The sequence below is a fragment of the Pinus tabuliformis genome, chromosome 8, assembly GCF_031772625.1.
Source record: "Pinus tabuliformis cultivar Carrire ecotype Pingquan chromosome 8, CPIR1, whole genome shotgun sequence".
In the NCBI taxonomy this organism is placed as follows: Eukaryota; Viridiplantae; Streptophyta; class Pinopsida; order Pinales; family Pinaceae; genus Pinus; species Pinus tabuliformis.
In genome coordinates, this window is record NC_142294.1 from 1,038,472,376 (window position 1) to 1,038,487,497 (window position 15,122).

General features: G+C 41.8%; 1 protein-coding gene across 1 annotated transcript in view; it reads left to right on the forward strand.

Moving 5' to 3' along the window:
* The first annotated feature begins 8,853 nt into the window (after window positions 1-8,853).
* LOC149238907 (uncharacterized) overlaps window positions 8,854-15,122 on the forward strand; it is a 212,354-nt gene continuing 206,085 nt past the window's right edge. The window contains exon 1 of the mRNA XM_089373226.1: window positions 8,854-9,073. Coding sequence (XP_089229352.1) covers window positions 9,017-9,073 — 57 coding nt within the window. The 5' untranslated portion in view covers window positions 8,854-9,016. The remainder of the gene's footprint in view (window positions 9,074-15,122) is intronic.

Sequence of the window (15,122 nt, forward strand, 5' to 3'; positions counted from 1 at the left end):
GTTCGTTTTTTGGCTGTTCCAGGCATCTGAGCCTCGTGCCTCTAAAATATTTTCTCCACAGAGCTACCTGAACCCAACCTGGATTAGGTGCTATGATTTTCCATATTATTTTGGCTCCCATGGCTAGATTTTGAGCTCTGAGGTCTTTGAAATTTAATCCTCCCTCATAAATTGGTTTGGTGACTATTTCCCAATTGACTAGGGAAATCCTCTTCTCGTTTTGCTTGCCTCCTTTCCAGAAGAAATGTCTGATTAGCTCCTCCATCTTTTTGATGATTCCCACAGGTGCTAGGAGGACTGAGAATTTAAATAATGGAAAACTGCTCAGCACTGCTTTAATGAGCACTGATTTTCCGGTGATATTGAGCCAAGAAGCTCCCCAAGCTTGCATTTTGGATTTGAATTTGTCTAGCTGTGGGTGCCAGTCCTTGCTCAGGGCCCTCCTGTGGAAAATTGGCAGCCCAAGATACTTAAATGAAGACCAGGAGACAGAGGCTGCGAATCCTAGGCATCTGGCTATTGAATTTGCAGTTGAAACAGGGGTATTCCAACAGTAAATGTTACATTTGCCCTTGTTTAAAATGCTGCCTGAAACCTTACTGTAATCATCCAGAACTTCTTTAAATTTTATAGCTGAGTGAAGAGAAGCAGCCCCCAGCAGTATTGTATCATCCGCAAAGAGGGCATGACTGATATTTTTTGCCCCTCTTGCAATGCACAGGCCAGCGATTTCATGCTCTTGTTGCTTTTTATCTAAGTTGAAACTGAGGACAGAGGCCTGAAGGACGAATAGGAGGGGTGAGAGGGGACACCCCTGCCTCAGTCCTCTAGAGGCTTTGAAAAACTCTGTCGCCCTACCATTCACCAGGGGGGCTATCCAAGGTTCTGAAATGCATGCTCTGACCCAATTGATGAAGTTTTGTCTGAACCCCAGTTTATGAAGCACATCAAACAAAAATTTATGCCTAACACGATCAAATGCATTTGCAAGATCTAATTTAATAGCCATACCTTTTTCCTTTCGATGAAGGCTGGAGTGGATTGCCTCTTGAACCAACACGAAGTTGTCTACCAGCTGTCTGCCCTGAATGAATCCTCCTTGACTGTCGGGGATGATTTTGGGTAGAATTATTTTCAACCTGTTAGCTATCACTTTGGTTATGACTTTGTACCCAATATTGCATAAGGAAATTGGGCGGAATCTGTTGAAAGAGTTTGCTCCTTTCTCTTTGGGAATGAGGGCAAGAAAGGTTGAATTTGTACCTCCTCCAATCTTCTGGCAGTCTTGGGACTTTTGAATCATTTTGAGGAACTCCTTCTCAATGATCTGCCAACAAGTTTGTAGAAATCTGGCCGTGAAACCATCCGGTCTCGGGGCTTTGTCGGGATCCATTGCGAAAAGGGCCTCCTTGACTTCCTTGTGTGTGATTTTGCTCTCAAGTATCTGATTCATTTTGGTGGTGATGAGGTTAGGGACAACATCTAACAGGCTGTCATTATGCTCAACTAATAGATCCTCCCTGTACAGCTTCCCAAAGTGCTCCGAGGCTGCCTTTTTTATGCATGTAAAATCCTTCAAGACATTGTCTTCTTCTTTTATTTCCGTGATGGAGTTTCTCCCTTTCCTGGCTTGGGCTTGTTTATGGAAAAAGGAGGAGTTTCTATCGCCTGATTTAAGCCAGAGACTTCTGGACTTGAGCCTCCAATATTCCTCTTCTACCAGGCAGGCCTTGTGGAAGCTTTGTTGGAGCCTGGCCTCCTTTTCCAACTCTTCTTTTGTAATTTCCGCTGCTTCAAGATGGAGGTGCTGGTTCTCTAGCTCGATTTGGATTTTTTTCCTTTGCGCAACAGGGTTGGGCAGGGTCTTGGCCCAATTTTTTAGCATGGCTTTGACTCTTCTGAGTTTTTCCTCCCACACGAAGAAGGCAGATCCCTTGACTGGGTCTTTCCAACAATCTCTAACCCTGTCCATAAAATCTGCCTCTTTAATCCAAAGAGAACTGAACCTGAATGGAATAGGCCCCAGGTCTTTGGGGGTCAGCAGTTCCAAGCTAATAGGCTTGTGGTCTGATATGCTGTTGTGAAGGATGCATGATCTAGTCTCTAATCCAAGGAGCAGGAAGGAACTTTGCACCAGAAATCTGTCCAGTCTTGCGGCTATGTGTCCCGGACCAACCCTCTTGTTTGACCACGTGTACTTGCCAATAGTTGGCTTGATGTCTATCAGGTCCCAATCTTGCATGAGATCTTCCACTGCTTCCCTTGCCGGATCTCTGACAATACTGCCTCCTCTTTTTTCTGACGAGAGAAGAGTGAGGTTGAGGTCTCCGGCTATGATTATGTTCTCCAAATTTTCTAGATCTGCCAAATTTTTGATGGCATCCCAACATAATTTTTTTTCACCTGCATTGTTAGGAGCATATACATTGACCAGACTAATAACTTCTTTAGATTCTAAATGCTGTAATTTTAACAAAATCCAATGAGTGTTTAGGGACTCAGAGATTAGAGAGAACTTATTTGGATTCCAGAGCGACCCAAGCCCTCCCGATGCTCCACGGGCAGAGGTTGCATGCGCTCCGTCTTTCTTCCAGAATTTTCTGCTTGCTTGGAGGAAGGCTGAGTCCTCCAGTTTAGTCTCCTGGATGAGAAGGATATCCGGGGCTTCCAGTCTTATTAGACTATTCATTGCTTCTTCCTTAGCTTTGGAGCCCATTCCCCTACAGTTCCAGGAGACTATCTTCATCATTTATTTTTGCTATGGAGAGCTCCTTTGGAGCTCTGGGTTTGGATCCTCTTCGTCTTCAGGGTTTTTGCTAGGAGTTTCTCTAGCATTGGCTGGCTGCCCTGAAGCTTGTCTTTGTATGTTTCTTGATCCCTTTTTTCCTTTGTTGACATTCGACCTCTTGTGTTGAAAAGTGTGCAACAAGAAATGCTTGTTGAGAATGCAACAAGATGATGGAGCTTAGTAAAAAGAGTCGCCTTCACTAAGTGGGTCCGCAGGCAAATTATGGCGCAAGTTCTATTTTTGATCACAGTGTGGATGATCACAGTGTGGATGATCATAGTGTGGGTGATCACAGTATGAGTGATCACAGTGTGGGTGACCACAATGTGAGTGATCACAGTGTGAGTGATCAAAGTCTATTTTTAGACTGGCTGTCAAAAATAGAAAAGTCAAATATTATTGTCTCATAATAATATTTGGACTATAAACTTGATCTTATTCTCTTGGGGCACTTCAGGATGAGCTACGGATGTGGTACATGCAGATCCCGGAAGGAAATACATGGTTACCTATGGGATGACTAATATTTGCATGCAGGACTTCAGTTAGAACTCAAGTGAGTTGAGTTTAGTGGATTGGAGGTGCAGTTGATGGAGTTGTGTTCAGTTTAACCTTGTTAAACTAGTTGTATTTAGTCTAACTAATCAATAGACTAGAGATGAGTTGGGTGAATTAGTTATTAATTAATTCACAAGTTATTAACTCATAATGCAACTATAGAATACATCAGTTAACTCAGTTGCATGTCAGTGCATGTTCAGTTCAGCAGGGATAGGTGTTAGAGGATCAGATTGCTATCAGTTGTGACTATAGCCGTGCATGATGATTTGCACAATCAGAGGGATTGAGTATGCCCATGAATTGGCCAATATCAAGAATTGTAGCCTGTGCTCACGTCCAACACAGTGTGAGTGATTATTTGCAGGTCAAATACGAGTTTGGTAAGCCATTCTCATCAATTCTTGAGTAGGTATTGAGCTGTGGAGGCAGGCAAGCAGCAGGGGAGATTTGGAGATCAGATCTGAGCTGTATTGTGTGTAGCATGTGGAGATAGTACTGAGTACTTGTGAAGAGTATTGTACTATGTATTGTTACATGATTCAATCACTATAATATACAGATAGTTGGGGTTTTTAGCAAGATGCTTTCCCTGGGAAAATATTGTGTTAATGAGTTTGATTGATGCTTCTATGTGTGCCTGTGAATGTTTCTGCTTCTGTAATTGATGATCAACGTAGAGGAGATTATGTATTATACATGTTCCGCTTATAATTGTATGATCAGGATAATCTCTGTGAATATGTGTTAAATTTTTCAAAATGTCTACATGGTATCAAACCTAGATGATTTGTAGAAAAGGTTTCTACATGGTATCAGAGCTGCTTGATTTGTAGAAGAGATTTTTACAGGATATCAAGCGAGGATTGATCATCAAATCTACTATTCAGAAAGTGTTTACAATTTATTTCTTCAGGCAGAGTCTGTAATCGGGCCAGGTAGCCTTTGGATTCATCCTTCTTTTGGAAGGTGAGATATCCGGTGAATGCCCATATAGTTGATCTCTGTACAAGAAATACTTTGTTCTCATGAATTCTAGATCAGAAGCGGTTGAGTTTTGAGTTGGTGGAATTCGAATTTAATTCCAAAGCAAGAGATAAAACTCAGAAACATTTAGTGTGAGAATGGAGACAGTATGCCCCAGTATCTCACGAAGTTCACCTAATTCCGGGATGAGCTGGGAAGTGTGGGGGTGACTGTCGGATGAGGATGGTGAGTCTAGCACTCCTTGACCTTCCTAAGAGTTGGCATAACTACCAGGACTCGGTGAATGGAAGGGAGAAACTGCCAAATTGGGAATGACTATGGTCGGATTTGATGCAGGAGGAGATTAGACGGAGCACCAGAGACAGTTCTTCATCTATGCATGATGAGGAGAACTGTGCCTTAGCGAGTAAGGTGAAGAAGGGGAAGGAGAAGGTTTCTCTTTCTGAATCTTGTTCTTCCAGTGATGGGAAGAAGGTTGACAAATCGAAAAGTGCGATGCTTTCATTGTCATGATGGAGACTTGGTGGTTGAGAGGGAGCATACATTACCTCTCAACATGCAGAGCCAGAAGAAGTCTCAGACGATTATGGAGGAGCCACGATTGGTGCAGCAGCTTTAGGAGGTTGTGGAGGATCCACAACAGGGGAAGCTGAGAGGAGATCGAGTAGAGAGATCTACTCATCCAGAGACCTCTAGTAGGGGGAAACTTCGAGCCAAGTGGGCTGAGGGATTGCATGCAGCCATACCTCCAGGTAGGAGGTGGGGTGATGTGGATTGATCGTCCCAAGGAGGAGGGGCAGGATCCTTGAGGTACCCAACCTCTTGGATGAGACCTTGCTACAGGAGCCCCAGATGTGTAGTAGCAGGAACTGATTGATTGGGTAGAGACAGATGCGGATGGAGCGGCAGAGAGAGCGACAATGCAGGGAATCCCATGACATCGCATAGCTAGCAGGTTGCAGCAATGCGAGAGGCACAAGTGTTTTGCACAGCGCTAGGTGGCACAGAGAGGTGTGCAATGGTGCGAGATGCATGGAGATGTTGCAGTAGCGCAGATGTCAGAGAGGGAGCACTTGTCAGCAGCAGGTAGAGCTTCAGCATCAGAGGATGTTTCTAGCCCAACAGGGAGGTCAGTTGGGAGATGCAGTGCAGATGCAATGCTGGGAGATAGAACCAACAACAGCACGGATGCAGTCAGAGATCAAAGTGACAGAGGCTAGAGCAGTCAGATACTGAAGAGCACAGAGATGCAGAGTTTTCAGTCAACAAAGGCAATAGCAGTCAGAGACTTTGATGACAGAGCAAGTGGATCGGCCAGATGTGTTGCATGGAGAACATTCCAGAGTTACAGGATCGGGTTTGAGAGGATGCCTTTCTTGTTGAGAGGGAGTGTTGAAAAGTGTGCAACAAAAAATGCTTGTTGAGAATGCAACAAGATGATGGAGCTTAGTGAAAAGAGTCGCCTTCACTAAGTGGGTCCACAAGCAAATTATGGCGCAAGTTCTATTTTTGATCATAGTGTGGATGATCACAGTGTGGATGATCATAGTGTGGGTGATCACAGTATGAGTGATCACAGTGTGGGTGACCACAGTGTGAGTGATCACAGTGTGAGTGATCAAAGTATATTTTTAGACTGGCTGTCAAAAATAGAAAAGTCAAATATTATTGTCTCATAATAATATTTGGACTATAAACTTGATCTTATTCTCTTGGAGCACTTCAGGATGAGCTACGAATGTGGTACATGCAGATCCCAGAAGGAAATACATGGTTACCTATGGGATGACTAATATTTGCATGCAGGACTTCAGTTAGAACTCAAGTGAGTTGAGTTTAGTGGACTGGAGGTGCAGTTGATGGAGTTGTGTTCAGTTTAACCTTGTTAAATTAGTTGTATTTAGTCTAACTAATCAATAGACTAGAGATGAGTTGGGTGAATTAGTTATTAATTAATTCACAAGTTATTAACTCATAATGCAACTATAGAATACATCAGTTAACTCAGTTGCATGTTAGTGCATGTTCAGTTCAGCAGGGACAGGTGTTAGAGGATCAGATTGCTATCAGTTGTGACTATAGCTGTGCATGATGATTTGCACAATCAGAGGGATTGAGTATGCCCATGAATTGGCCAATATCAAGAATTGTAGCCTGTGCTCACGTCCAACACAGTGTGAGTGATTATTTGCAGGTCAAATACGAGTTTGGTAAGCCATTCTCATCAATTCTTGAGCAGGTATTGAGCTGTGGAGGCAAGCAAGCAGCAGGGGAGATTTGGAGATCAGATCTGAGCTGTATTGTGTGTAGCATGTGGAGATAGTACTGAGTACTTGTGAAGAGTATTGTACTATGTATTGTTACATGATTCAATCACTATAATATACATATAGTTGGGGTTTTTAGGGAGATGCTTTCCCCGGGAAAATACTGTGTTAATGAGTTTGATTGATGCTTCTATGTGTGCCTGTGAATGTTTCTGCTTCTGTTATTGATGATCAACGTAGAGGAGATTATGTATTATACATGTTCCGCTTATAATTGTATGATCGGGATAATCTCTGTGAATATGTGTTAAATTTTTCAAAATTTCTACATCTTGTAGATCTTTTGGGGGTAGACTGTGAATCCCTTATTTCCCCTTCTTCCTCCGATTCCTTAGACTCTTGGGTTTCCTCCTCTTCTTCTGACATCTTCCCTTTGGATCTCTCTGGTACGCTTATGGATTTAGGCGGTGAGACTTCTTTCGGAATTTCTGTCTCTTGTGTGTTCATGATTTCAGATCCAAGGATCTCAAATTTATTCCCTTGGCTTTCCATGGGTGGATGCTGTGCAGGGCCCGTTTGGGGGGCTCTGGCATTAACATTTGCATTCTTCCTGAATGAAGGTTTGGGTCTTTTGGCCTGGTTCCATCCTTCTTCCTTCCCTTTTTCCTCTACCCCTTTGGACGGGCAATCTCTGGCGAAATGTCCGTAGACTTGACACTTCCGACATTTGAATGGCAGCTGTTCATAGTCCAACTTCTGGACATGCGTCCAAGGACCTACCCTTATTTTGATGGCTTCTGGTAATCCAACCTCCAGATCTACCTCCACACAAATTCTGGCGCAGTCATACTGATCTTTGCTGTTAGCCTTGTCTATGAATTTCCCAAGAGTGTTTCCGATATGCTTCAGAGATTCCCAGTTCCAACAGTGAACCGGTAGATTGGGGAGCCTTACCCACACCGGGACCGCAGAAGGCACATCCACCGCCGGATCGAAATCTGGCGTCCATTTATTTAAATACAGCCCTTGAGGGCCCATGAAGTAGGGGCCATTTCTGAAAATCAGATCCTTGTCTTCTTTTTCTGAGAATTCGAATAAGAAGTATCCCCTTCTGAGGAAGTAAGATGTAACCTTGTTTTTGATCAGCGGAGCCCAGTTTCTAGCAACCCAGTTCTCTGTTGATTTCGGGGAGGGCCAGAGACCTGTAAACTGACCAACCAGAGCGCGATCCGCCAGAGATAAAGCTACTTGAATTGGACCTTCAGGAGGAAGAGCGATCTCGGGGATGTCTTCTAGCCTTTTCACGAACTTAGCGGCTTCCACAACTTTCTTCTTAGGCAGAGAGGCCAACAAGGATCTGAAGGCCTCAACAGCGGAATGCGGAGAAGGGGAGGAAGGCCCCTGGGGGGATCCGGCTCCTCCATGAAGAGCTGCAGGACAAACCCTAGCCGACCGCAACCAGTAGCTAGAGCCTTCAGCGGACAAACCCTAGCCGACCGCAGCCAGAGGCAAGAGCCCTCGGCGGACCCATCCGCAGGGATCAGAGAAATGCAGGAGTGGTCACGCGCGTAGTCTTCTAGATCCGCCAGGTGCGAATCTCGCAAGTTGCAGGGCCGAGCGAGCGCATTATGTTCAGGTTATTAGACACAACCTTATTAACATTATTAATATTAATAAAGTTTATTAATTAATACATAAATTTAAATCTAATAATTGGATAAATATTACATTAATCAACATTATTTTAATTCCTTATTATATATAATAAAAGAGAACATAAATAATTCTATAATATTTTTATACCATTAATTAATATTCTCATTTACTAAAAATACTTTCACAAACTTAATAAATTAACTTTTATGATAAAATTACCACCTTTCACACAGTTAATTAAATTCCTTATTTAATAAAAAATTGCCTTTCGTACAATTAACTAATCTCTTACCATCCAAACTATATGAAATCATCAATATTAATAATAATAATAAAAAAATTAAAATTTACCATTTTAATTTGAATCAGATCTAAAAACGCTTGTGTGATTGATTTCATAGAATTCTATTCAACAATCAGAACACTTGCGTGATTACATTCTATTCAATTCTTGCGGGTACAGCTCTTAATAAATTAATTAATGCTTAACTTGTCCAATCAATCATCTAATATTTTCTGATTCACTCAATCCTCTATTTTATTCTCTCTTTGCCATACACCATATGTACACCATTATTTTTTTGCTCAAAATAATTGTCGATATAAATAAATATAAATATGGGCGTTGCGAAGAATTTTGGTTCTTAGTTGTGTTTTTGAGATGCATTGACATTGTCTCTCCGCTTCCTTCAATTATCGGTTGCAGTTGCGTTGGCTGCAGAGCAGATTTACGTGAAATCCACCTAGCCACCCAATTCAAATGATTTTTAATTTTCTGAGTGTTTTCTGCTGCGAGCAATTCAATTTGATATACCCGGTTCGATTCGATCTCACTACCACTGTTAGGATTTTATGATTTTAGGGCTCGAATTTACAATACCCATTTCTAATTTTCTGGAACACGATCAGATAGATCAGATTATGCTGAATACATGACACATGACTGAATTTCTTGCTATCATTGGGATTTTGTTTGATACATGGCATTACATTTCTGCAAACTATTTTAGTTTCAATGCAATTCTGGATGTCACCATGTGAAGCATTAGGGTATTATTATTATTATTCATGTTCTTGTAATTGTTGTGCTCAATGCCAGAAATCGTCATGTCTTCTCAGTTCTGACATCTTATTACATCGTTGTTCCCAAATGTTAGCGGTAGATGTAGGTGTTTTGCGGCAATCCTCTGAATTTTCACTTTCTTATACACATACATACATATATTGCGACCACAGTCAAAATTCGCTATTTTCGTGCACTTATAATGACACGAGAAAATTTAGAATATGGGGGAAAATCCATGCGTAGACTGCCGTAGAAATATCGAATGGAGAGGAAGTAGATGTAGTTTAACATAGCTATTGATACGATAAGAAGGCAGCATTTGGCATTGTATTGTAAGCACAGCTTTGGATTTCCGTTCCATTTCGTTCCAACAATTAGAAGTGATGAAGAATCTGAGATGGGCTTCTACTCACAGCAGATCATCTAAGTCGACTTTTCATTTTGAAGCGAATCAAATCGAGCCATCCAGAGTGCAGATACACCTGCTGCCATTCAGATTGGAACCTGGATGATAAACTAAGATGTTAGATACTGGTTCAAAGACAGCATATGGGGAATTCGTGTAGCTTCAAAGATTTGTGTCAATAGCTTTGATTATGATATGCTCCTTTTGGCTTTCTCTGCAAATATTTTGATTTGATTTACAAAGTTGCAAAATCACAAAACCCTTGACGCTCTAGCAAGGTGACTGTGTCATATTGTGATGCTTGCATTGATATCTTCTCCGGGTCTCCCATGTAGAAATTAAAATTTGAGTTCGCTGTAGTTCTTTGTGTTCTCTATGGTCGTTGTTTGCTATGCTTGAAGGGACATACTGTGAGTTAGAACATGACTTACCGTGTAATTTGGTGACCATACATCTATTCTCTGATCTGAAGAATACAGGCTAACACGGATTCATGGATCATGGTTAAACTTAGGTTGTTTTCGAGATGAGGTGAGAGGTGATGCCTATGATGTCGAATTGAAAAAGACTTGCAGCACATAAAGAGCTCTGACACTCTTGTATGTTAGCACTTTGCAGTGTGCACAGTCTGGCGTGATGTTCTGGAGATTAAAGTTAAGCACAACCTTGTTCTTTGAGGTTTCAACCCCAAAACACCTATACCAAGGGGAACCAATCTGTGTGGATATTAATGTATGGGTGCAATTATTTTCCAAAGTCTTGCAAGCTATAGTGACCAACATGTACAAGCGTCCAGAACACATGATTACATATCGATATCATGCATTCGGTTAAACTATGAGAAAGGGCCTTTTTGAACTATTGAGGCAAAATAAAGAACTGTGAAAAGCAATATAAGATTCTACTCTAAAGTAGTATGGTGGTTCTAAAACTTGCCTCTTTCTTTGAAGGGTTGGACTCAAATTTGTTGTAATGGAATTTTAAGAAATGGCGCAGTTGATGGAGTTGACGGTGTGGAAGTAACTCACTATTTGGAGATGCGGGTAACCGCAGCTAAACAATATGGGTCTGTTTTGATGGATATCTATCACATGCAATCTCGCTTCTAATTGTTGACAAAGATGCCTACTGTAATGGCAAAACCTGGATTTGTTAGGCAATCATATTGAGCCCAAGGACAATCCATACTTGCATGTGCACTATGTGCACGTACATACATATTGAACAGCTTTGTCGAGGAGCTCCACCTCTCTGAATAGCCATTATCACCTCCTTTTGCTTTGTAGCCAACCTAGCCCTTCTGGTCATACTTGGAACAGTGCTGGTCCCACTCAAGACTCATATGGGCCTTTGTAGTATCTGCACCATGTAATCCTGGCTCTACCTTCTGGTCCTAGCTGAACGGTCCTTGTGCCTCCTTTGTCTCGACTGCATGGCAGCACACAATTTTACTGCTGTTGTGTGCTACAGAGTATGCTTGTTGGCAGGATTTTGTGGTCCCTGTGAATGTGGTCCTGATTGTCAACTATAAAAATAAAATCCTTTTTATTTATTTTCCCCGTAGAAGATTAATGCCAGTGCTGTGATTGCTGCAGCTGCATGATAGTATTTTGGCTGATTTCTTCCATCACCTTGGCTCCATGGTGCAGAGTCACCCATTTTATCCCAACACAGGCAACTTTGGTTCTTGGCAATATCAGAGTGGTACTTCTTCACACAAGCTTCTGCTTCCTGGCTACATCATTATTACAGTGGGCTCTGGGTTGTGACATTACAGGGTTTCTGTTCCATACTCTATGATTTTCCTTGTTAGATCTTAGAATTGAATGATTATTGTTATTTTTCACTGAGAAAACTTGTGTGTTGTTATGAAATTGCCTTGTAGCTAGGGATTTCATTTACAGCACTAGTTTGTTTTTCAGTTGTATGAACTTATTGACATGACATAATGGGTCCATTATTAATTTATTTTCTTTAGCCCCATGTTTCCACCCACGGAGAGATTAGTTTGTTGTAATTTGTTGGACACCTAATTCTCTATGGGTTGTAGAATGTGAACATCCATGAGAGTCCAAGAGACCTTGGGATGTGGAACCCAACAATCACACGAATGTACTATAAATGTATATCATTGTCAAATAATAGATGTACTCTCTTGCTTATCTTTCCTATTTTGTCTCTGCCATGTGTGTGCTTAACATGGTATCAGAGCTCAGGTCTCTACGTTTAGGCATTCTGCATACACCTATGTAACTCCTCTTTGTTCGGGCTCTTCTACTCATCAGATCTTCCATTCTGGCTAAGCCTGGCAGCTTTGACGCTGATGCTTCCACTGGTCTGATAGTTTATCCATTGACTTGAACGTTTTCTGCGCTCTCCCCGCCGGTTGCCATACCCGATATATATGGTATCGTAACTGCGATATATATGGTAACACTGCTCTGGTTTAAAGGCCTCTCATTTTGAACGCTGCTCCAATACGACTCCACGACCATACCACTCCATTGGCTATACGCTGGCTATACGTTGGCACCAACCCACTTGGCTTGGCCCTCCGCCTTCCCTTGGCATATGTGAATCTGCTCCAGTATAACGCTGTCCAAACAGAGCCCAAGTCATTCCCACTATCACCTCTATTGTTGTCGCATTGAGAAATGGCTCTTGAATTGTTTCATACATACGACGGAGCATGTTAAAGCCTTCAATATTTCTCATCATCTCTCGCATGAGTTCAGGATTCCTTGCTGCATCCAAAGTCTGTCTAAGAGTGCCAGGATCATTGAGTATGTGCGCAAGGTCTGGGTTCCTGTCAATAATTTCCGGCATCTGTGGATTACTCATAATCAAGTTTCGCATCAAATCGGGGTTGTTCATAAGGTTCTGAATGGCATGCATATTCATCATTTCACCACATAGTTGAGGTAAATATCTTCTCATGTTGCTTGAAATAGCCACGATGCTGCCCATAGCAACTCGTTCAAATATCCACTCGATGCATAGTACTTCTTTGCTACGTTGATACTCTCATCATATAGCCCATGATATTGGTCCGCGAATGCAAATAACTGCTTTGCATGCTGTAACAAGGTAGAGGAATACGTTGCATTCGATATTGTGAAGGCAATAGAGGTTGTTGCCATTGCAACTGCAGTTTCACCAGCGAGATCAAGCACACCGTCCCCTTTGTCGCTGCCATACCATGCTTTTCAAGGAAGGCATCTTTATACTCAGAACAAAGTGCTGACTATATACTTGATCGAGAAAGATGGGCCGAGAGGGGGTTCTTCAACTTGTCGGTCCTGCCAAGCCTGGCTGCTCCTAACAAAATCGCCATGGCAGCCCTCCTCCAGAGACAATCGACAGGTATCACAGTGGAAGTGTAGTGCATAGACGGTGTCTGCCACGATGCAGTGACTGTGGATCGGAGAATAAAGAGCCACTTCGCCCTTTCAAATTCTTTAACAATTGCAGCCCGTATGTCAAGAAGATCTGGCAGTTACTCTCCACTTGTTCTCTTGAAAAGCTCAATCTAACTGAGCCGAGAGAGTTACTGTCTTGTGGATCCGGAGAATAAAGAGCCACTTATGTAACAATTGCAGCGAATGATGGACGAAGTTGCCAAGGAATTTATCTCTCGCTAAACGGAAGGAGCAAATCCCTGAGAGTTTTCAGTGTTTGCTGGCTGAGATTCAAGCCAGAAGTTCGTGGAATTCTGTGGGACAGTTGAGTGTGAGATCCAGTGAAGTTTCTGAGGGGTTTACAAGCTGTTTGAACCTCTATACTTCTGCTACAGTTCAGTGAAATAGGGCCTGAGAACCTAGGTGACAGTCGACGCAGATTTTAGCTGTAGCAGCACATTTCGTAAGGCATTCTGGTAAGAAATTGAAGCGCGAATTTCAAGGAGAATTTTTGCTGTGTAGTCTGGCACATAAATTGAGGCATTCTGAGAGGGATTGTGCACAAAAAACAAGGCTGAGTGAGGGAAGAATTTCTGGGTTAAAGTCTGCTCTTCTGGCACAGAATTTATAGCACTGTTGGGTGGTTTTCATACATAGAAAACAAGTCAATATCAGTCAGTGTATATGAGTGTGTGGAGGCTCAAAATTCAATGCATTTATCATTTTGAACTATGAGGGCATCTCAATTACAAGCACAATGATCTATGTTATTTATTTGTCACGGATTAAGTTTCCTATATATAATCACTCACCTTCTAGCATATCATGTCAAGGATATCAAACTGAAATGCAATTGAGAGGGGGACCTATGCAGGTGAGAAGCTAGTATATGTGGGAAAGCTCATTGGACCTTTTGCCGATCAAAAATTCACCAATTTGTATGTCAAGAATCTGGAAGATGATTGCATGTGTGAATCTGGAATGAAAAGATGTTTTGCAAGTAGGCTCTACAACTGAAAAAAATTCATTAGTAGAAGATTAACTCTTCTTTTGCACAGTGTGAGTAGTTTGAGAAGTGCGTGCATTAAAGCAGCGAGTCATTTGCTGCATCTGCTACGGTGACTTGGCGATATTGGCATCCTGCTACTCATCTAATAGTTGCAACTATTTATCATTTTATAGGCCAATTTGTAGTTGAAGATAACATCACTTCTCTGATTATATTGGTTTGAAATGGATCGAATAGATGATGTATTGAAACTACTGAATAATTTAATACATTCCACTGTTGATGAGATGGTTAAGATCAACAAAACCTCTCTTTCCAATATTAAAATTTGTCTCCAAAATGCACATGAGAATATTGAGTTTTTGCAGCTTGAATCTCAACTACAACAGGAAGAATTACAGTAGTGGAGTCATCATTTTGAACCTATTCAGAAGATTGAAACAGACTCCCATAAGCAGCAAGACAATAATGTTACAGTTGATTCAGATCTAGTGCCCAATAAAGCAGCAGAGTTACATGCAGATGCAGAAGTTCAATCTACACTTTCCAAGCCCCATCATTAGACCTTGGGAAGAACTTGTTCATAACAAGCACATAACAGGCTTTGGATATGACAAGGTGTCCTTTCATATTCCAGACTACTCCAAGCCAATCCAATTTCAGAGTGCTGGATTCCTTCATGACAGTTCACCTCTAGCTGTTCCAGATTCTGCTCCTCTTCCACAACAACAGATTGTGAAATGCCAACATTGTGACCGAGTTGGCCATCTGAAAGATCATTGTTTTGATCTTCATCCATGTAAGCATTGTCATAAAACCAGTCATTCTTCAAACAGATGCTTTAGAAACAAACCTCCTGCAAGAACAAAGATTCATCTTGGATGGATCGCTTCTTGGCAGTGGGCATCAAGAACCAAGAAGATATTCTAGTCATATGTCAGAACTTGTTCTAGAGTATTGAACAGTCTTGTAGTTGAGTTTTCTCCA